The sequence below is a fragment of the Microtus pennsylvanicus genome, chromosome 10, assembly GCF_037038515.1.
Source record: "Microtus pennsylvanicus isolate mMicPen1 chromosome 10, mMicPen1.hap1, whole genome shotgun sequence".
Classification (NCBI taxonomy): domain Eukaryota; kingdom Metazoa; phylum Chordata; class Mammalia; order Rodentia; family Cricetidae; genus Microtus; species Microtus pennsylvanicus.
The window spans coordinates 49,482,096-49,505,964 of record NC_134588.1 but is presented as its reverse complement, the minus strand read 5'-3'; the positions used below and the strand labels follow the sequence as shown (position 1 = coordinate 49,505,964).

Genomic DNA, 23,869 nt, shown 5'->3' with positions numbered 1-23,869 from the left:
TCGAAAAACAAAAAGAAAAAGAAAATTTAGTTGCATCTCTAATTAAAATGTCAACTAACTTTTATATTTGTGGTTTTTTAAAAATATTGTTGTTTGAGACAGTGTTCCTCTGTGTAGCTTTAGTGCCTGTCCTTGAACTCGTTCTGTAGACCAGGCTGGTCTCAAACTCACAGAGATCCACCTGCCTCTGCCTCCCAAGTGTTGGGATTAAAGGCATGTGCCACCACCACCCAGCTATTTGTACTTTTTTTTTCTTTTTCTTTTCTTTTCTTTTCTTTTTTTCTGGTGCTGGGGATTGAACCAAAATCCCAACCTCTGTACTTTTTTTTGTACTTGATTTTATTGTCTGTCTGCAAGTACGCCTTGTTGATATAAGCAGAGGAAACATGAAGGCTATTTTGATTTTCTCTTGTTCAGTTCCTTCAGGTCTTAGCAGGAGTGGGGTAATGTAGCTGAAACATTAACCCGAGTAAAGCTTATCCTTGCGCCTCTCCAGGATGTTTATTCTTACCTCTGCCAGCATTAATTCCCACCACCCTGCTTTCTAACTCAAATTCTGAATTAGCTCCCACAAACCCAAATACTATTTTATCCTGTTCTTTTAAACATCTTTCAAATACCAACTCCCCTTTTCTTAGAGGCAGGGTCTCACAGAGCACAGGCTAGTCTCAAAGTTGCGATGTTGCAGGGATAGCTTTGAATTTCTGATCTTCTACGTCTGTCTCAGTGCTGGGACGCTGCACGCACATTGTCACGACTGGGTGATTGATGCGGTGCTGGGGATCAAACCCAGGGCTCTTCGTACACCCAGCCATCAGGCTACTGACTGAGCTGCATCCCCAGCCCTTTCCCCATTCTTCTCTCACCCCATTCTTTCTATCCCACTTGGCTATTGCCTAAACTGGCTCTTCATCATCTTACCTGTATTACACATCACCCTCCTAATTAATCTGCCCACCTCCAGCTGCATCTCTGTCCAGTAAGGTCTTCTAAATCACGAGGCCCTCCTACTTAGCATCTGTCACTGGCTCCCCACTGTCTCTGAGAGTCTGAATCAGAATGTCTCAGACACACTGGCTCTTGGTGCTCCTCAATTAACTATGCTCCCCATAGTTAAGGATAGCCTGCTACCCCCGTTTTCATGGATCTGGCTCCTTTTTGTCTTAAGGGCTTGGATCTTGTTCTCCTTTTATTTTGAAAATTCCTTTCTTTCCCTGACTACTATCCTGCTACTTAGAAAGGTGGCCTCGGAATGCCTCCTTTCCAATTTTCCCTCCCATCTACTCCAGTCCACCTGATCCTACTACATCAGGAAGAACAGTGGCAGGGACATTGGCTGCCAAGGTCTCTGCGGAAGGCTTTGAAAACACAAACTTATTAAATATAATGACCCTATTAGGTAGGCACTGCCTTAAATTTCTTTTTATTGTAACATCTGTCCCACTGTTCTCAATGGCTTAGTTAGCTATGTTATCAATAGACAATCTCAATTAACTTCATGTCCCTAGCAACTGGCTACTTTCTGTAAATCCTTTTTGGAATGTGACGAAATTAGCAACATTTAACTTAGCCTTGTTCTCAGGATTAGGTGATGTGAGATTTTACAAGCCAGTTTTGGGAGACAGACACCTGGATCCCGGTCAGAGGCTTTGGAGTTTCTCTAGTCACCTTTGCACTAGATGATATCGCCACCCTCCTAGTTACTCAAGGAAATGACCTGTAGTTACCTCATGCCTACCTTTCTTCACATCTGCACCCCAGGGAAGTACTCTGAACTCTTTCATCTTTTATCCACAGCAACCACCCCAATCCAGAGAACTACCGTCTACACCACTTACTTACCCAAGAACTTTTTTGTTACTTTGTTTTTTCTGTTCCATCTCTGCTAGTTTTCTGAGATCATTCTCTATAAAAATGGGTACAAAATGTAAAAACCCTAGATGAAAACAAGAAACACACACAAATGAATAAAGAAGGCAGCAACGAAACCAGGCTGGGCATGGTGGCACAGGCTTTCAATAGCAGCTGAGGCAGATAGATTACTGAGAGGACAGCCAGGGCTATATTGTGAGAGCATGGCTCAACTCCTCACCTCCCTCCCCGCAAAAACCCAAACCTTCTTTCCTTTGCACTTATGAATAAGACCAAACCACAGGATTGGGCCTTTGCTCAATGTTTCAACCCCAGTGCCATCCCCCCCTCCAAGTGTGCTTCAACCTCCTGCTCCTCAAACAGGCAAAGTTGTTGGCTGGCATGACTAATTCTTCTTCCTTATTTAAGTCTTAATTCAGATCACCTCAGAAAAGTCACCCTTGCCTTTGCTTTGACAAAAGTTAAGTGTGGCCAGGCGGTGGTGGCGCATGCCTTTAATCCCAGCACTCGGGAGGCAGAGGCAGGCGGATCTCTGGGAGTTTGAGGCCAGCCTGGTCTACAAGAGCTAGTTCCGGGACGGGCACCAAAGCTACAGAGAAACCCTGTTTCGAAAAACAAAACAAAAAACAAAAAAACAAAAGTTAAGTGTGGTTACCAGGCGGTGGTGGCACATGCCTTTAATCTCAGCACTTGGGAGGCAGAGGCAGGCAGATCTCTGTGAGTTTGAGACCAGCCTGTTCTAGAAGAGCTAATTCCAGGACAGCTAGGACTGTTACATAGAGAAACCCTATCTCCAAGAAAGAAATAAAAAGAAGAGAAAAGTTGCAAAAAAAAAGTAGTTGATTAAATAATTGAATGTAGTTTATGTGCGCAAATTCTCTGTATTTTTAATGAAAACTCAGGAAACCTTTCCAATTATTTATGACATTATTTCACTTCTTTCCCTGACCACTCTGTATTTTAAGAAAATATTTATTTTATGTCTATTTGGTATAAAGCTATCAAATTCATTGGAACTGGAGTTATAGTTGTGAGCTGCCGTGTGGGTGCTAGGAATTGAACCCCAGGTCCTCTGGGAGAGCAGCCAGTGCTCTTAATCATGAAGTCATCTCTCCGCCCCAACTATCCTAACATTTAGTACTACCTGCAATTGTCTTATTATTTTTCTTCTCCCCTAGAAACACACACTTGAAATTGCAACAGCTGCATCAAAGGACCACAGTCTGTCCGCCTTTCTCTCCCTCTCTCTCTCTCTTTGTTTTTTTTTTGAGACAGGGTTTCTCTATGTAGCCTTGGCTATCCTGGAACTCACTCTGTTAGATCAGGCTGGCTACTTCTACTTTTTTTTTTTGAGACTGGGTTTCTTTACAGAGTGCTGGCTGTACTGGAACTCACTATGCAGACACCAGGCTGGCCTCCAACTCTCAGAGATCTGCCAGCCTCTGCATTCTAGATGCTGGGATCCAAAGGTGTGCACCACCACACCCAGAAGCATGTTACACAGCTCAGTTTTTTAAAAAAAATGAAATAACTGGAACACTGAAAAGGCAAGTATCTTCTCTGGTGTGTAAAATAGTCCCAACAGAAGTGAACTCATGAGTTCCTAATGTCCTAACTAGTGGGACAGGAGGACTCACAGGCAGCCTAGCCCTTCCAAATGCTATCAGCCAACTGTTGACAAAAGCATTAATCACGGTTGTCCCAGAGGAGCCCAGCTCTAAGGTGAGCAGAGCTGTCTGCTCTGGGCCAGCAGGGGAGCTCCTTGCTGGAAAGGTCCACAGAGCAGGCAATTCTTGTAAGGGTCAGACATCTTTTGTTCAGGGCATCTGACCCGGAGAGGAATGGTCAATAGGACTGAGTACTGACTGGACTGACTGATTAGTGAAGCCAGTTTATCTGACATTGTTTCACAGGCCAACAGGGACTCTTCAGTCTGTTTCTTTTAGCTTTGTTTTTCACCTGCCTTTATCCTAAATTCACCCACATCTTTGCTTTTGAGAAGTCCAAGGCATAAACTGCTTTATTTCTGTCCTACATCTATCCGTATCATTTTTTTTTTGTTATTTAGCCTCAAGGATGTTTTTTAAATTACGTGATTGTCTCATTACTTCAAGTGACTCATTTCTGTCTTTTGTAGTTTGTGTGTTACTGAAGGACAGACTCAGTCGAGTATAATTTAGACCACAAAGCGACTTATGAAATAGGATTCCGGCCACTGTTTCTTCTTCCTTAGCGGTCAGTTTCAAGAGCCCCGTTAGCGCAGGCAGCCCTCGTCCCATGCAGGCTGCCTTTTCGGACTCAGGAAGTTGAGTCGGTCCCCTCGCAGCCACACTGGAGGAGGGTTGCAAAAGAGCCCCAGACCAGGTGGCTGGAGAAGCGCCGCGGGTACCCAAGCGCCGGGGAGGGGGCGTGGCAGTGGGCGTTGCCCGGCACCGCAGGACCACCAATGGCCTCCAGGAGCTCGGGGCGATGCGCGTGACGCAGCCGCAGGCTGGGAGGTTGGGGCGGAGAACGGGGTGGGTGCCGGCTCTTTATCTTCCTCCGCAGCCCGGCTGGCGGCGTTGCGGACCCGCGTAGGGACGTCGTTCCGCAGCGACCCTCCCGCGGCTGACCTACCGCCCCGACCGCCGCAGCTGCCCTCGAGCCGCAGGTAACCCCAAGCTTCCGCTCCCCTCCTCCTTTGCTGTCCAGGTCCACCCTGAGCCCAAGAGGAAGGGGACTTCGGTGGCGGCGACGTTCCGGCTCTGCGGGCCTGGCCTGGGCCGGACTGTCCCGCCGCGACGCTGCCTGTCGCCGGGGGGAGGGCGGGAAAGTTACCCGTAGCCATCCGGATGACCGGCAGCCTTTTCAACATTAGTGATGGTTTCGATGTCTCCCGAATCATGTGGTGTCTCGCAAGCCAGTCAGTAATAAAGAAAGTTGAGAATTAGAAGTCATCGCATTCTTTGAAAAGCGACACCAAAAAATGAGCTCAGGAAGTCAGTTTTTTTCCTGATGTGGGCAGGGGAGATGTGTGTGAAGGGAAAGATGGCACTACCAGACATCAGACTGTGGGCCGGGGCGCCAAAACCTTTAGTCAAGCTCGTGTTCTGTTTTTAAGTAGCACGAGGGAGTTGTTAAGTTTGTCTTTGATCTTAAGTGTTAATAGGCATGTTGCTTAAGCGATGTATAAATTTAGGGATTATTTGTGAGAAATTACTATAAGCTCCCTGCTCTGCATTTTCTATAAAAGTTGTTGGTCACTGTAATATTTAAGTAGTTGCTACTCTTGCCCTTCAAACTACTTGTCTTCTTCGTTAATGCAGAATCCAACTTGAATGTTTTTTTCTCTTGTTTGCTTTCAAGTGGGAAATATAAATGATTTGTTAAAAGCCAGCTCAGGCTGTGGGAGTGGGGATTGCAAAGAGCTCTGATACTGGGAAGGATAAGCAGGGGCAGCGTAAACGTGGAGAAGCGCACGGCTTAGTGTGTCACGTGCTTGGAACTGGTCAGGGGTTTCACGTTCCCTTAGGACCCAGCCAAGGTGCTGAGTACCTGAGCTCCTGCCGCCTTCAAGCCTGGTGGGTTTTCCAGGCTCCAGCTTCCTTTCTTGTCCCAGGAAAGCTTCTTCTTATCTCTTGGAGCATTTCCCCCACCCCTTCTGCTCTTTTTTCCCTCTTTCTCCTTCTCCCACCACTAAACATTCCTCAAACCAAAGATCACTTCGCTGTGAGAGCCACTCATCAGTAGAAGCCTGCTAGCATTCTTTAAGTCTCCCTACCAGCGGTTAGTTAATCATGTTTGTAAGGAGACGCTTTGTTTTCTAGTGGATTTCATAAGGCTAGGCTATCTCTGTCTTCTCAGGGTAGGGTCTGCTCTGGTCGTGAATAGAACTAGAGTTGGAGGGCCAGAGAAGGAACCTTGAGAAAACATTAACCAGGGACAGTGACTCTTTCTTTCTTTTCTTTTTTTAATTTTTAATTTTTTTAAAAATTTTTTACTTATTTATTTTTTGTTGAAAAAATTTCCGCCTCCTCCCCGCTTCTCATTTCCCTCCCCCCTCCCACTCATTTCCCCCTCCCTCTCAAGCAGTGACTCTTTCTTATGGAAGTTCCAATTGTCAGTTGGGAGGCTTAAGTTTTTTATTTGTTTGTTTGCTTTGTTTTTTGTTTTCGAGACAGGGTTTCTCTGTAGCCACGGAGCTTGTCCTGGAACAGGCTGGCCTTGAACTCAAAGATTTGCCTGCCTCCGCCTGCCTGGTTTAAGGTCCCCCCCCCCCCACATTGGATAACTAGTTATATGTAATCATTTGTAAGTAAAACTCAGATGAGCCGGGCGGTGGTGATGCAGGCTGAGAAACCCTGTCTCGAGAAACCAAAATAACTAAACAAACTCAGATGTAAATAAAATTTGCCCAAGTTCTCCCGTTCTGTCTGGTTAATTGACCCAGCTCTGATAGTTACATGAAAAAGTTGTAGGGTAGGGCAAACCGTTTTTGAAGGGAAGAAGATGAAGACATTATGCTTTGGATTGTTAATTTCCCCCTTCCTTTTCTCCCTGTTTTCCTCCCTCCCTTCTTTCTATTGATAGGATCTTCTGTAGCCCAGGCTGGCCCTATTGCCCAGGCTGGCCTGATGCTGTGTAGGTGAGAATGATCTTAAACTCCTGGGTTCTCCTGCTTAAGTCTCCCAAATGCTAGGATTTTAGGTGTGTACCATTGTATCCGGGGTTGGATTATAAACTCTATCCTTAATGGTTTCTCTCTTCCCCTGGGTGATGGAGGAGTTATTCACCTGTAAGAGGTACCTAGTATTTATTTGTGATGCAGTTTTATAGGTTCTTTTGAAAGAGAACTGGAGGCAAGCTAAAGTTGGCATTTCTTTGGGCCATGAATCATTTGTTTCTCTAATTCCTTTTATTTACTTTCCTGTTGCAGGGCATTGCATAACTTCCTGTGCAGATTGGTTTCTTACTCTCTTGTCTAATCAGTGTGTTACATTTTATTGCTAGTGTGCAGCTGTGCGCACATATACGTACATACCCCTGTAGTGAGTACGGAGGCCAGAGGGCTACTTGCTGTAGTTAGTTTTCTTTTACCTTTATGTGGCTTCCAGGGATTCAGTTTGGGTTGCCAGGCAGCACACAGGCATTTTTATCCACTCAGCTATCCTGCTAGCCGCACTGGTCAACTTTGTCACCTAAAAGGAAGATAGTTCCACCACCCAAATACATCTTTGCAATGGGGTAGAAATGTTTGTGGTGACTCAGGCCTAGTACTTTGGGGCAGAGAGGCAGGCAGATTGGAGTTTGGTTAGCCAGGGCTACGTAGTGAGACCGTCTCTCAAAAACAAATAAATAAATAAACAAAACCCCAAACATGCAGAACACACCAACGATGAATAAGGAATGTAAATGTTGAGTGAACTGGTGGTACCCCTCCTTTGGCACCCAGCACCGTGGATGGTGCTTGTTTTCCTTCGCTGCTGGACCTTGTGAGAACCGTCCTATGTTCTGTTTTCAGTTCCTCAACACATTTTGTAACCTACTCCCATACATTTGCCTTAGTGGAACCAACTGTATACGTAGTTAGTAAAAAATTACTCACTGTTAGCACATCTCCACATTGTGAAATAGCAGTCACAAGTTCCACCCTCTTTTTTAAATAACCTTTAATATAGATATGTATTATACATACTTTTTTTCTCCTTCCTTCCTTCCTTCCTTCCTTCCTTCCTTCCTTCCTTCCTTCTTTATTTTTTTGGTTTTTCGAGACAGGGTTTTTCTGTGTAGCTTTGGGGCCTGTCCTGGAACTAGCTCTTGACCAGGCTGGCCTTGAACTCACAGAGATCCGCCCGCCTCTGCCTCCTGGGGATTAAAGGCACGCACCACCACCACCCGATTATGTGTATTATATATGTGTGTGTTTGTGTGTAAAACAAAACAAAACCTTGCTAAAAAAAAAGTCACATACCACCCTTCCTTTTGTGTTTGTACTCTACTTGAATTTACCCTGATCTTGACCCCAGAGAATCCCTCTGAATCCTCCCATCCCCCACCCTGACCCCACCCCCGACAGCATTCTTTGTTCCTTGTTCTCCTTTAATCTCTTTGCATTTTGTCTTTTTGTTGTTAACTTTTTAAATGTTTCATAATACTTAACCATCTATAAGATTGTTAGTATTTACTGCTTAGCATGTTAGATAAGAGCTATGTAAATAGAAGCCTGTATAGTTCCTAGGTGACCTGCCTGGGACGTGTCCTGAACTTGTGCTTAGCCTTAGCTGTTGGTGTGCACTGATGTGTCCCAGATCCCTGTCTTCAGTGCTGACTTGTGTGTTCAGCTGGCCTTTATAAAAGACCTTGGCTGGCCTACAGGCCCGTAATGTTATCTATTCTCTCTTTGCATAATACATAATGGCATAATTGCATAATGCCATTCCTAGCCTTTCTGAATTAGCATACTCACTTGGGGTCTGTGACCAGCCACCTTCTACCCATAGCCAGCCACACCTCAAAGACTTCTCTAGTCATTTGTAGGCTTATCTGATCTTTCTTATCTCTTCCTTCATTTATTTTACCAATAAACACGGGTCATGTGAGTCTTCAGGCCCCAGGGCTTTGTCTGTGAGCTCATTGTTGGCACTGCTGCTGAACCTGCTTTTCTTTAAAACATCCTTCTCTTTGGTTCTGAGTTTGTCTTCCTCAAGGTAAATAACAAATCCTTCTTTGAGAACATCTTTTTGCTTTTTGTGTTGGGGACTGAATGGAGGGCCTCCCATGTGCTAGACAGATGAACTACTGCCTTTGAAGTTCACTCTGAGATCCCAACCTTCCTTTTTAACAAGTGTGATTTGAGAGGGAGAAGAAAAGGGAAAACAGACTAGAAAGGGGTGCGTACTCAAAATCAGAGCACTCTGGAGGCAGAGGCAGAAGGATCTCTGCAAATTCTAGGCCAGCCAGGTCTATACAGTGAGATACGCCACTTCCCCGCCTTCCCCTCTCATCCCCACATATTTTGTGCATATAAAGCATAAGCATTAAAACAATAGCTGTTTCTTTTTTTTCTAGCATTGATAAGCATTGCACTGGGATACTTTCTTATGTTTTGAGGAATAAACTTTAATCTGGCATTTGGTTTTAATAATTTTTTATATGTATGGGTGTTTTGCCTATAGAGGCCAGAAGAAGGCATCAGATCCTCTGGAACTGAAGTTACAGATGGTTGTGAGCTACCGTGAGGGTGTTGGAAATTGAACCTTAAGTCTCAGCAAGAGTAGTAAGTGCTCCTAACTACTGAGGCGTCTGTCTCTCCAGCCTCGACACTTATTTTTCAATTTGTTTATTTTACTTTTTTTTTTTGGGGGGGGAATTGGAGGTTGAGACAGGGATTCTCTGTACCTTTGGAGCCTGTCCTGGCACTTGCTTAGTAAACCAGGCTGGCCTCAAAGTCACAGAGATCTGCTTGCCTCCCAAGTGTTGGGATTAAAAGTGTGTACCACTACTTCCCAGCTATTATTTTACTGTCCTTTATTTTTAATGTGTGTGTGTGTCTATGTGTGTGTGTATGAAATCTCCTCAAGTTCTTAAAAACATTGTACATATGTGTATGCATATCTTTCTTTGTGTGAGTATGCACACATGTGTAGGCAGGCTCCTTTGAAGGCCAGAAGGAAATGTTGCAGGAGTTTGGGAGCTGCCCACTCATTGTGGGTGCTGGGAACTGAACTTGGGTCTTCTGCAAGACCAGCAAGTGCTTTTAGCCATTGAGTCATTGCCCCAGCCCTAAGAGGTCTTGTTTTTATTTTAGTTTGTATTTTTAGACAGGGTCTCACTTTATAGCCCCGCCTGGCCTGGAACTCACTATGGAGGATTGGCAGAGGTTTGTCCCAAGTGCTGGGGTTAAAGGGATGCGTCACCACACCTGGCCTGCGTGTCTGTTTTGAGGCCCACATCGCCTTTTGTAAAACTCCTCTTTGCTATGCCAGTGCCTTTTTTATTTCTGATTTCTGCTTCCTTCAAAGAATCCTCAGCATTCACCCCCACTTACCACTGCTCTGATTATTTCTGTGGGATAATTTGATGCTCGGTGGTTTCCTCTCAGATTTCACATAGATGACTTTTAAATCTTTGTCATTAGCCCAGACCAAAGGGCTTCTAAGTTTCTCTTTTGCACATGTGCATGTGTGTATTTTTAGATTTAGATTTATTTATTCTGTTTTATGTGTGAGTGATTTGCCTGCATGAATGTGTGTGCATCATATGAGTTCTTCATGCCCACGAGTCAGAAGAGGACATTGGATCCCTGGAGCCAAAATTAGGGCCGTCGTGAGCCATCTTGTGGGTGCTCCACAGGAGTAGTCAGCCCTCTCGGCTGCCAAGCCATCTCCTCAGCCCCATACCTGGCTTTTGATATGAGTGCTAGGGATCTGAACTTGCTCAAGGAAGCACTTTACCCACAGGCTCCCAACCCTCAGTTTTATGTCTTTGATACATTTTGGGCTTAAATTTTGCCTAGATTGTGAGATGAGGGCCTGTCTTGAGTCGATTTCTCTTCACTTTGTCAGTCATCACTGAGAAAGGCGTGTGACCCCGTTACAGCATAGCAAGTGGCTGTGACTGACTCAGCTCTTTGCTCTACAGCTTTGGTTCATTTACCAGGGCGTAGGAGAGAGATGCTTGTTGGTTCCTGACCGCTTAGCCCCGAAATAGTCACACAAAAACTTTATTAATTAAAGCACTGCTTGGCCCATTAGCTCTAGCTTCTTATTGGCTAACTCTTACATATTAATTTAGCTCATTTCTATTAATCTGTGTATGGCCACGTGGCTGTGGCTTACCAGCTAAAGTTCTGGCTAAAGTTCTGGCGTCTGTCTCCGGCGGGGGCTACATGGCGCTCTCTGACTCCTCCCTTCTTTCTCCCAGCATTCAGTTTAGGTTTCTCTGCCTTCCTCTATTCTACCCTATCAGGCCAAACCAGTTTTCTTTATTCATTTATGGTAATCACAGCATTCAGAGGGGAATCCCACATCACCAGGGAAAAGACAAGTTTTCTGCTAACAGGATTCTCCTGTCATCGAGTGTCAGCACAGAGTGTAGTAATATGAGCGGTGGCGGGGCTGCGTCCCCAACACCCCAGCCGCCTGCTCGGCTAGCTTATGCCCCGAAATAATTACGCAGACACTGTATTCTTTTAATCACTGCTTGGCCCTTAGCTCTAGCCCTTACTGGCTAATTCTGATATCCCAATCAACCCATCTCTAACAATCTGTGAGCACCGGTCTTACCGGGAAGATTCTAGTTCAGAGCTTCATCGCGTGTGTCTGCCCAGGAGCCTGGAGCATGGCGTCTCTCCTGAGGCGTCTGCTCCCGAGAGGAGAGCTGTCGGGGGTCTGACCTCACTTCCTCTTCCTCCCAGCGTTCTGTTCTGTTTACTCCTCCCACCTATCTCCTAACCAATGAGAGCCAAGCAGTTTCTTTTAATTTAACCAATGACCTTCCTCCATCACAGAGGAGAGCTCGTGTTTGTTTGTTTTTCTTTTATTTGTGTTTATGCATGTGTTGTTATATGCAGTGTGTGTACTGGTGCCGCCAGAGATAGGTTGTCTGGTCTCCTGGAGCTGTAGTTGCAGGTGGTTGTGAGCTATCTGACAGGGGTTCTGGGAACCAAACAAAATGTGTCTCCTGGAAGAGCAATAGGAACCTTGACCTCTGAGACTTCTCTCTAGCCCTTCAAAGCTCTGTCAGTGACATCCTTTCTCTTGAAACCGTTATTTGACTACTAATCTAGCCTCTCTTTGAACTCTAGATGCTTGCATTTATTACTACTGACTTGGTAACCATACCCTAACTTCTGGTATCGTGTGTGACTGTTCCTAAGAGATGTAAAATGAACATCTGCTTCCAAACTGGACTAGCACCAGCAGCCTGAGGAATGACTCAATCGAGTTTGTCTAGAAGGTACACAGAATTTACTAGGGACTGTGGAAGGAGCTGTGGATAGCTAAAGATAGATGTGTCTCCCCTCCTCCATCCCCAGCCCCTGTTGGAAAGTCCGCAGCAGAGTTGGTGCAAACCTGGCTTGAGAGCAGAGCCCAGAGGTGACTGCAGGTTCACACACCATAGCTCTCAGACAACCGTGGTGTACGGCACTGGAGGTGACTGCAGACTCAGCCCTGTATAAAGCACAGACCAGTGTACTGTGGGAGTCACTTGTATGCGTGCTTCATCATAGCCCTTCTGCTGTCTGGGAAGACACTTCAGCCTTGGGGAGAGTGGCTTACAGAACTGTCACATGGTGGCTTGTGGAAGATGGGGTTCCCCTGGCCAGGAATCAGAGGACTCTCCTTATTACCTACCGTTGTCATCATCTGATGTTACTTTTGTTTTTGTTTTGAAGCAGGGTCTCTCTATATGACTATTCCGAAACTCAGATAGACCCGACTGCCCTCAAATTCACAAAGCTCCCCTGCTGATGTTAAAGGCTTAAGCCATCACGCCCGGCTCTCTTGCTGTTCTTAAGTTTTCACTGTTCAGCCAGTGCTTTGCTCAGCTGAATTGTTCATTGGGAATGGGGGCTTTGTCTAAAAAAGGCCTTTGAAACTAGCCAACCTGTGAGAGTGGCTAATTTCTGTCACTTTGTTGCAATATCTTATATTCAAAAAGTATTAAAGCTGATTAAAATAAAATCAGAGACAGACAACATATCATTTTTTACCTCTCTTAGGCATAGTAATCATATGAAATTCAACTAGCCAGATAATTTAGTTCAAAGCTTTTAATTTTTAAATGAAATTAAATCTTTTTGTGATACCATGGTTCGAATTCATGGTGTCACTCTTGTATGCTAGGCAAGTGCTGTACCCCTGAGCTTCATTCCCCACCTTTTCCAGATTTTTTTTTATTGATTTTTATTGAGCTCTACATTTTTCTCTGCTCCTGCCTCTCCCCTCTTCTTCAACCCTCCCCCAAGGTCCCCATGCTCCCAATTTACTCAGGAGATCTTGTCTTTTTCTACTTTCTACTTCCCATGTAGATTAGATCTATGTAAGTCTCTCTTAGTATCCTCATGGTTGTCTAAGTTCTCTGGGATTGTGGTTTGTAGGCTGGCTTTCTTTGCTTTTTGTTTCCCTTTTCTGATTTTTAACCAACACATGCACACCCATGATGTGCAGTGGTGTTGTGCTGTGTACTGATCTGTCAGGACAGGGGCTTGTCCACGAATCACTCCTTCACATGGGGAGCATTCAGCGTCTTTATTCCTGGTCCTTCTTTCCTAGGCAGCTCGATGGTGGGAGAAGAAAAGATGTCACTAAGAAACCGGCTGCTAAAATCTGGTGAAAATCCCGAGCAAGATGAAGCCCAGAGAAATCTCTTGGAAACCCGGAGAAATGGTGAGGTTTTTAATGTTTCTGAGGTAAATTAATGAACCAGAAAACAAGCTCACTGTTCCAGGGCATTTCTTGCAATTTTTTACTACAAATGTGTACTGGTGGTTTTATAGATCTGATAGTAAGTTCATATTAATTTAGTGATAACTGGAGAGGTGGTTCTGAACTCTAGTTCCAGGGACTCTGCTGCCCTTGTTTGGCTTCTGAGAGCCTTGTACACACAGGGCACACGACATACATGCAGACAAAATATCCTGGGTTTCCATTGCTGTGAGAAAACACCATGACCAAAAGGCAAGTTGGGGAGGAAGAAGTTTATTTGCTTATACTTCAGCATTGCTGTTCACCACTGAAGGAAGTCAGGGCTGGAACTCAAACAGGGCAGGATCCTGGAGGGCGGGCTCTGATGCAGAGGCCATGGAGGAGTGCTGCTTACTGCCTTGTTTTCCTTGGCTTGCTTAGCCTGTTTCTTATAGAACCCAGGACCAGCAGACCAGGGATGGCACCGCCCACCATGGGCTGGGCCCTCCCCAATTGATCACTAAATGAGAAAATACCTTATAGCTGGATCTCATGGAGGCATTTCCGCATCTGAGGCTCTTTCCTCTGATGACTCTAGCTTGTGTCAAGTTGACACACAAAACCATCCAGTACACATCTGTACACATAAAATAAAAGTAAATACATAAAAATTAATTCAACAAACATTTCTACTGTGTTTTAGATATAATTCATTTATTCAGCCAGCCTAGCCTACCAGTAATTATGGAAATGTCTTGATGGATCTTTGGTTATAGTAGTGATCAATACATGTTCAATACATGTGTTCTTATTTATGGAGCTTTGAGTTAAGTGAATGGTAGAACCCTCAAAATCATGAATAGTTGGGGGTGTAATTCACTGAGACCCTGGGTTTGTTCCCAGTACAACAACAACAACAATAAAACCCAAAAAGACAAAACAAACAAAACCCCCACATAACTGAATTACTATAAATAAGTATAATCTCAAAGTTGCTAATTTTTGTTTTGTTTTGGTTTGTTTTTCAAGACAGGGCTTCTCTGTACCTTTGGAGCCTGTCTTGGAACTCACAGAGGCCACCTGTCTCCGCCTCCGGCGTCCTAGGATTAAAGGCGTGCGCCACCACCGTCCAGTGACTAGTTATTCTTACAATAGAATGAACAAAGATCGAGTAAGGAGCAGGGTCTGAACTGAGGTCTAAAACCTAGGAGAGAGGGCGATTAGGGCATTTATTTGCTTAGTGCTTGGAGAGTACAATGCAGCTCTTGTCGAGGTCGAGGCGTGTGGTTAAGAATGGTAGCTGCAGCCGGGCGCAGGAACCAAAAGCTACGGAGAAACCCTGTCTCGAAAAAATCCAAAAAAAAAAGAATGGTAGCTGCAGAGAAGCCGCCCTCGTGATGTCATCTACCATCGGGTTGTTTATTTTTTGCAGTGACATTTGTTTAGTTTTGCTTTTGCAGGGATTTGAAACTCGAGACAGGTTTGGTTAACAAATAGGAGAGGGACTTCTGGAGAACAGGTTGTCTTTGGCATCCTCAGACTTCTTTTCATAAAGAGGCTCTCTCTCTATTTAGCCTTTTGTACTTTAATTGCAAGTATCGGCAGCCAGATCGCACCAGGACTGTGAATGAGGCTGTTTAGTTGGTGTAATGAGGTTTATTGACAGACCCAGCTATTTATTGCCTACATATTGCACTTGGTCGAGTCCTGGTGTGCTGCAAAGAGTGAAGCAGTCTTCTTCCCTCGTATTCATGGTTGTAGTCTGGGTGCTCTCCTCCGCCTGGATTCCCACCAATTAGGTTTCCATTTATTTTTTTCTAATGCTAATACTTCTTAGAGACAGAAAAGGTATGACTGAAACTGTCTGTCAGCATCATCACACACTATTATTTATTCTCTTTATATTTTGTTTTTTAAAAGCTGTTTTGTTTTGTCAAAGGGCTTTTCTAGGTAGTCTTGCTCCATCTCCCAAGTGCGGGGTTTAGAGACATTCGGCACCCTGCCCAGTTCTCGTGCAGGGCTTCCTGCTTGCTCGGCAAACATTCTCTTGAGCTAGATCCACAGCCATGAGTTGGAACCATTCTAGGTTTTAATACAGCTGTTGCAGAATTATGTTGTTTCGCTTAAATTAAGATGTGTGGCACCCTCCTTAGTGAAGGTAGTGCTGATGGAGAAGAAAGCGTTTCTTCACGTTAATGTTTGCGGAATGCAGATGAGTAAACTGTGACCTTTGAATTGCGATGGCTTGAAGGCCTTTCAGTGTGGTCAAATAGCCAGGCCAACCAGGGAGCTTGCTGCTTCACCTCACATGCATTGAGTTAAATTTAATTTTAATAGGATTCTTCGTGGTTCATATACAGGTTAAGATTTGAGGTACCACTTTTATTCATTTATTAGTTTTTCTTGAGACAGGGTCTCATGTAGGCCAAGCTGGGTTGTAACTTGTTATGTATTTGAAGTTGGCCTTGAACTTCTGCTCCTCCTGCTTCTACCTCCCAAGTGTTGGGATCGTGGGTGTGCACCATCATCTTGAGACACAGCTTTTAGTGTGCCACATTTCATCTGGGGTGTGAATGAGAATCTTCCTTGAATGAAGAAATGATCCAATACAGTAGCTTGAGCTCTGTGTCAGAATCTCCTACTGGGGCCCCAGGTGTGAAGTGTGAAAGAACTCGCTAGATGGTTCCCCGAGGTGTGGCGTGTGTGAGCCTGCGAGATGGTACCGATTGGGCTTTGCAGTCAGATACCACTGCTGTGAAGAACGGTGATGTCCTGACTTCATTAAACTTTACCACAGGCGTAGTGGCACTGCCTTTAATCCTAGCACTCAAGAGGCAGAAGCAGGTAGATTTCTGTGAAGCCATAGTGACCCCAAAGATAATAATGTCTTAAACAATAATGTTGGGGGACTGAGAAGGCTTAGTGTTTAAAAGTGCTCTCTGCTCTTGCATAAGACCTGTATTTAGTCCCAGCTCCATCCTAACCCCAGTTCTAGGGAATCTGACTCTTCTGACTTCCTCAGGCACATCTCAGTGCACAGACACACACATGCACAGTGCACATACACATGACACAGTGCACAGACATACATGTTCATAGAGCACAGATAAAACATTCATATACATAAAATAAATCTAAAATAAATAAAAAAATACTTGTATGTGTATGAGGCAGAGGCAGGGAAGCTAGCCAAGATTATACAGTGAGACCAGGTCTCAGCAAATACTCGGAGTAGAGAGGGTTGTAAAGGGAGAGGGTTGTACAGACCTAAGGTGGTGTGGGCTTCTCAAGAGTGTCTTATATCCTTATCTGTGATCTCGGTGGCCAGGGAGGTCCTTCAGAGAGTTTCTCAGGCACTTTTCCCTCCTCTTTTCCAGTAAATGAGATCACAGGGTTTCCTGAGGTGCCTTGGGTAGATTATCTGATAAGTAAACCACTGGTCATAAAGGCTGCTCAGGGAGTTCAGACCTGCTTTACCATGGAGAAGTTTACATTCTTTTTCTTGAGCTGCCGGAGAATTGCACATTTACATCTATGAAAGGATCTTCTGTTCCTCTTTGAGCAGCCTTTCGTGGGTTTTCAAGGCACAGTTTGTCTGTAGCTCTGGCTGTCCTGGAATTTTGTGCAGAGCTATAGATCTGCCTGCCTCTGTCTTCCAAGCACTGGGATTAAAGTCGTGTGTGACCACCCTGACTGAACATTCTTATTGGAACTGTCTCTTCAAGGGACATATTCTGTCAGCAACCTTTACAGATAATTTTAATTGTGCTGAAAGTTTTATTTTTAAGGTTTATTTTATTTTTATTTATTTGTGTGTGTGTGTGTGTGGGTATATGCATGTGTGAGTGCAATTGCCAACAGAGGTAGAGGCAGGAGAACCGAGAGTTCAAGCCTGATTTCATCTATGTAGCAAGTTTGAGGCTAGCCTCAAATAACCGAGGCTTTGTCTCAGAAAAGCAAAAGCAAACAAACAAACAAAAAACCAAAATCAAAAACCTGCAAAAAACAAAACCATAGACACAAAACCCATATGGACATGGTGATGGCTTTGAAATGACTCTTAATTTCATCTCTTCATGGCAAGGATGAAGGTGGTCTAAGAAAATGATTAGTAGAATGTTTTTGAAAAAAAAAATCACTCACCCAGGCGGCCCAGGTTCGACTCCTGGTGTGGGAACCAAAAAAAAAAAAATATCGGAAGGTTAAAAAATGTTTATGTACTGTGTATGAGCATTTTGCTTGCATGTATGAATGTGAACCACATGCGTGCTTGGTACCAGCAGAGGACAGAAGAGGTCATTGGATCTTCTAGAATTGGAGTTACAGATGGTTGTGAATCACCATGTAGGTGCTGGGAATTGAACCTGGGTCCTCTACAGAGTACTCTTAACCACTGAGCCAACTCTCCAGCAATAACGAGAAACTTAAAATCAGTCTGGGCTTCAGTTGGCAACAGAAACTTGCTAGTTAGTGCCTCTGCATTAGGTAATTCTGGACTTGCTGCAAGCAGACAAACCTGTAAAACAACTGTCACCGTGCAGCCCTCCATGGTCACCAGCAGGAGCACACTTGCTCAAGCTTAAGATTTTTGTGTATTCCTGGGCCACTGGGAGTGTTAGAAGACATGGTTTTAACTAGGCTTAGTTGTCTACTGATCACGTGACAATGTACAAGATGTCTATTTCTTTGAGTCAGCTTATCTATTTTGAACATAAAAATTGGTACAAACTTCTGCTTTTCTCCCTGTGTTTTAAAGGTTAAATTATTTATGTATGATAATTCTTTACAGGTTGTCAGTGGAGTAATTGATTAGGTGTGTGAGTAGATCTTGACAGTGTTAGCAGTGATTAGACCAAGGTAATTAGCATACCTGTCGCCTCATAATTAGACTCTGTATAAGCTCAGATGTATCCAATTGTAAGATAAAGATTTAGCGATCCAGAGGTCACAGTGACTGCATAGAAAAGGGCAGTGAGAAAGTGAAGGTTAGCCGTCTTTGCAGGACAGGCTATAGCGACAGTAAAATTGTACAAGATGGTTGGCTAAGAAGGTTGAATGGGTTGTTGGGAAGAGCTGATGGTTATTTTAAAGTAGTTCATCTTAAAGTCAGGATTTTATTAGTGTGATTTTGTTTTTTGTTACTCTAAACCAAATATACTTTTATATGACTTCCATTTTAACTTTGCTTTTGTATTTCAAGACAGGATTTCTCTGTGAGACAGTCCTCCAACTCACAGAGATCCGCCTGCCTCCCGAGTGCTGGGCTTAACCGCGAGCGCTACCATCACCTGGCTCCCTTTTCATTTTTAAAATTACTTTTCAAATTAACACACCAAGAGATGGTTTTCATTTCTTTTTTTTAATTATTTGTTATGTGTGTGTGATGTGTGAGTGTGGGTGCACACGTGCCATAGCAGGGGTGGAGGGCAGAGGACGGCTTGTGGGAGCTGGAGCTTTCTTACTGAAAGCAGATGGTTGCGCTGTCTTCCAGCGCTCTGGCTTTGAGACAGCATCTTACCCTAGACCCCAGGCTGGCCTTGAACTCTATCTAGGTGAACTTCCTTCCTGCTTCAGCCCCCCTCACCCCCAGTGGTGACAGCACAGCGTATGGCCTTTGCATGGGGTCAGGAGACAACTCTGGGAGTCGGTGCTCTCATTCTACGATGTGGGTCCTGGGCATCAAAACCTTCACCAGCTGAGGCACCTTATCATCCCCCAGCTCAGGTTTGTTGTTTTGTTTTCCGAGACAGGGTTTCTCTGGGTAGCCCTGGGTGTCCTAGAACTCATTCTGTAGACCAGGCTGACCTTGAACTCAGATTCACCTGCCACCACCTCTGGGTCCCCCCAGTGTGGATTTAACAATGTGTTTCCTATTAAGATGGCACTGGGCCCCAGCTCTCTGAGCCTGGAGTTGTTCTTCTTAGCTGCCAGAGCAGTCAGTCTCAGCAAGGCCGGTAGATGGGTTGAGAGCTGGCCCAGGCCTGCGGGTAGGCTGCAAGTTTCTTTTCACCAGGCTTCCTGGTTTACCTTCTGGATGAGGTGTGGCCAGCACCCAGCCACACTTCCTGTGTCTCTCTCTGCATTTGCCAGCTGTCTGCCACACATGAAGGATTTCTGAAACTCTTCCTTTTTAGAATAGAGTCTGTTTTTTTAAAAAGGTGTATTTATTCATGTACTGTGGGTATGAGTGCTCTGTCTTCATGCACACCAGAAGGAGGAGTCAGATCCCATTGTAGATGGTTGTGAGATGGCTGGGAATTGAACTCAGGACCTCTGGAAGAGCAGTCAAGTGCTCTTACCTGCTGAGCCCTCTCTCCAGCCCGGCCTGTTTTCTATCTTTTTGATACTTCACTACTGTGTCATAGAAGCAGATTCCAGCCTGCCCACTTAACTACAAGTTTTATTTTGTAACCTTTTTGTATGTTTGTTTTTGTTTTTTGAGACAGGGTTCTCTGAGGCCTGCCTCCCAAGTGCTGGGACTAAAGACTTGTGTCACCACTGCCTGGCCTTTAGTTTGTAACTTTTAATAAGCCTTATTAAACAAGTGTGCTGTCACCACCTATAATCCTAGAATCTGTGAGCTGTATGCAGGCAGATTTCGAGTTTAAGGCTAGCCTGGGCTATGTAAGATACTGTTTGAAAACAAATCAAAGTTTTACTTAGCTGGGCACTATGGCTTGTGTCAGTAGTGCAGACTGAGGCAGGAGGATTACTGTGAGTTTGAGGCCAGCCTGGGCTATGTAGTTAGTGAGTATCACCTTAGTCAGCACTGATTTACCATGCAACTGGTAACCTAGAAAACAAGTATATAATATCTGCCTTTTGGCAAAAAACATTAAATACAATATTGTAAAGTGATGAGATTTTGGCATTTAATCCATGTAACATGAGGGTCTGCTTGTTGGGGTTTCTGTTCTGCTTAGTTCCCACAACCATTAGGCCCCAAAGAAAAATCACAGAGTTCTACATTAGGTATAAACTGATTGGCCCATTAGCTCAGGCTTCTTATTAACTCTTATAACTTATATTAGCCCATTATTCTCGTACATGTTAGCCACATGGCTCAATACCTTTTTCAGCAGGGCCTGTCACATCCTGCTTCTGCGGTGGTCTGGGTAGGACTGGGAGGAATGGGCTTCCTTCTTCCCAGAATTCTCCTATTCTCCTTGCCCTACCTCTACTTACTGTCTAGTTGTCCCACTTATACTTCTTGCCTGGCTACTGGCCAATCACTGCTTATTTAAAACATAATTGACAGAATACAGAATTGTCCCGCACCGATCCAGGTTAAGTTCCCAGAAATCCAACAAGTCTTTATGTTATTTTCTTCTTTCTGGAAAAATCTTAGCATATACTTACCATGATTTTTCTTTATCATTTGAGACTCTATCTATCTATACATATATGTGTATATACATAAAATACCCACTAATAATATACATATAATAAAAATATACAATGTATACACATAAAGTATGTATATATTAAATATCTGATTTATTTTATTTGCATTGCTCAGAGGGTTCAAACTCAGGGCCTTAGCCCAAGCATTCTGCCACTGAACTATATACTTCCAGCTCCTTAGCTCAAATATTGACTCTGTTACAGTTCCTTATACACACACACACACACACACACACACTGTCCCGTGTTCCTGTAGGCCTTCTTACACACACATACACACACACACACACACACACACACACACACACACACACACACACACACAGCACCCCGTGATCCTGTAGGCCTGAGTATTATCTTCTGTTTGTGTACTTGCTCTAAGAGTCCGAAGGAAGAGTTTCGTGTGTACAAAGCAAGTTTGGAACTAATAAACGACGCAACAGCACGGTTGTCCTAGTTCTGACATGAGATGGAAGCACAGGACTGTTCAGGGAGCAGGTCTGTGAAGATCAGCAGGAAAGGTGTGGCTTAGGTTTTCAAACCACATTAAAGTAAGAGTTTTGATACCTCAAGGAATAGGATGTAAATTAAATTTTTTTTTAATGGTGTGTAAGTGTGTAACCTCAAGGTCAGGAAACTTTCAGGAGTCAGTTCTTTCCTTCTAGCACTTTGGTCCTTGAATTGAACTCTGGTCCTCAGGCTTGGTGGCAGGCAGGCACTTTACTTGTGATCTGTCTCACTGACCAAAAGAATTTTTACTAGACAGGTGCAACAACCAATTTAGCATAGCCTATGAATAGTCTTTAGATGGATCTGTTAAACGTAGTAGGTTTATCAGTGTTAGCTAACATTTATTCATGAAGAATAAATATTGCAAGTCTAATTTTTTCATTCTTCTTTGTCTTTTATTTTTGAGACAGTCTCATTGTATTTAAGACTGCCCTGGGTCTTGCACCTTTAATCCCAGTACCCAGGAGGCAGAGGCAGGTGGCAGAACTCTGAGTTCGAGGCCCACACAGTCTGCATAGGGAGTTTCAGGCCAGTCAGCAGTACACAGTGAAACATTGTCTAAATAAGTAAATTATTTTTATGACAGTGCTAATGTCTTTAGTTTCTCCAACCCCACCCTCGTCCCCTGCCTCTCCTTCCCTCCCCCTTCTCTCTTGGTTCTGTTATCTGGAATGTCTTAGGGTTGGCAACCAGGAGCTTCTCCTTCGTTCTTGAACTCTTTCTGCTGGAACTGTTGAAGACCTTGGCTGGTTCTGTGACCTTCCAGGGAGAAATTATAGTTATCTGTTGGCAGTCTGGGGACACATCTTGAGTTTGCTTTCAAATAAACACACTTTAAGGTTTTTGAGATAACAAAAGTTTAGGTTGTGAAATCCACTGAAGTGTTGCAAGTTTTCTGGGAGACTGTTCTGTCTTTGAAGTAGAGACAGACACCTTTCCTTTATGTCCAGAACCCTGCAGATGTGACCGTCCCACGGGTGTGACCGTATGGGTCCTTAGCTGTAACAGGCCTCGGTCTTGCCATTCTGTAAGGCACCAGACCCTGGGTGCTCTGTGAAAGGACCACAGTCTGTGTGGCAGCCAAGAATCCATGTGCCTGTCATGTATTCCTTAGCGTTCTAGTTTCATTTTATCTTTTGTTCCTGTGGTTTTGGAACAGCTTTGCAATGAATCCTTTTAAGATTTTTTTAAGAATTTTTAATTGTATTTATGTATGAACACGTGTGCACATGTGAGTGCAGATGCCCTGGAGAAAGGGACAGGCAGCTGTGAGCAGCCTGACAGGCTGGGAACTAGTGTGAGTCCTTTGCAAGCACTCTTAACCCCAGAGCCTTGAAGCCTCCAGTCCCAGTCTTAAAAACAAGTTTTTCATCCTTAACACTTTACTCAGTGTCTTCATAGTCCCTAGTGAAGATCTGTTCTGGAACCTGACTTGTGAACCCGTACCTGTGTCTGTAAGCATCTTAGCTGCTCGTGCGTCTTTCCAATGGGTACTGTCGTGTCGTGCACTGGAGTGTGTGCATTCTTCTTTATATTTGATTACTTTCAACCTCATGGTTTATTGCTGTTTGAGAGTCAACTTAAAATTCTGTTTTAAACATTCAGTTATTTTTATTTCTCTTAGGTCACATTACCATGAAACAGTTGATAGCGAAGAAGAGGCAGTTGGCAGCAGAAGCGGAGGTAGGTATCTTTTTTTTTTTTCAGAAGCAGAAATTGGGGCTTTAGGTAAAGGTAACAGTTTAAATATTCCTCATTTATTTTTTAGGTTTTATGTGTCTGTGGTCCTCACACTCTACTCCTTATTTTATTTTGTTTCTGTTATCGTGCTTGCGCGCACACATGCTGGGCACATATAGATGGATGTCAGATGTCTTGCCAGAGTCGGTTCTCTCAGTTCCCGTGTGGGTTCCCGGGATTGAACTCAGGTTGTCAGACTCGGCAGCGAGCATTTTACCAGCGGAACCGTCTCTCTGGCCCAGCCCCATTTCTGGTTTATTTTTTATCTTTGGAGACTCCTGTCTAATCCAGGCTGGTTTGGAACTATAGCTCCCCCTGCCTGCGTTTCCCGAGTGCTGGGATCACAAGTGCCTGCCACATCTTTCTACTTGTTGAAGACCTGTCTGCCTTTCTTATAAGGAAGTGAGATCTGTCACTCTCGTTGCTCATAAGAATGCACGTGGCCCTTCTCTCTGCTCGCTGCGAAGGCTGGTTAGGTGTGCCTGGGAGCGCTTTGTGAAGAGTCCTGGCATAGTTCCTACTACGTCTGCTTCTGTTAGGTGTTCTGTCGGGGATGGTGAAAAATCTAGTGTGGAGCCATTTTAAATGTGGATGGACTGTCCTATGAACCATATAGACTAGGCAGTGCCTTTAAATTTTCTAATAATATATAATTTAAATTTGACCCTGTTAAAATTTCCCCTTTCCCAGTGAGGTTACGATCAAAGTTCATTGACAAAATTGAAGATATGCTCAGTATCCAATGCCTGTTTTAGTTTTTAAGTTCCCTTTCATCTGATTTGTTTGAAATGCCGCACTTTCTTGGGTCTAGGATGGATGCTGCTGCTACTGGAAATATCAGGACAAGAATTTATTTGTTTCACATTCGTATTCTTCACACACACCCCCTAAGTGCGCTGTGATGTCCACTAAGCTGCTTTATAAAGTGGTGTTCAAAAAGTTGTTAAAGTACATCT

At 44.1% G+C, this 23,869-nt stretch overlaps 1 protein-coding gene across 1 annotated transcript in view; it reads left to right on the top strand.

Annotated features, from left to right (window-relative positions):
• Positions 1-4,368: 4,368 nt before the first annotated feature.
• The window catches only part of Soat1 (sterol O-acyltransferase 1), a 53,280-nt gene continuing 33,779 nt past the window's right edge, over positions 4,369-23,869 (top strand). The window contains exons 1-3 of the mRNA XM_075988317.1: positions 4,369-4,522; positions 13,128-13,241; positions 22,798-22,856. Coding sequence (XP_075844432.1) covers positions 13,136-13,241; positions 22,798-22,856 — 165 coding nt within the window. The 5' untranslated portion in view covers positions 4,369-4,522; positions 13,128-13,135. The remainder of the gene's footprint in view (positions 4,523-13,127; positions 13,242-22,797; positions 22,857-23,869) is intronic.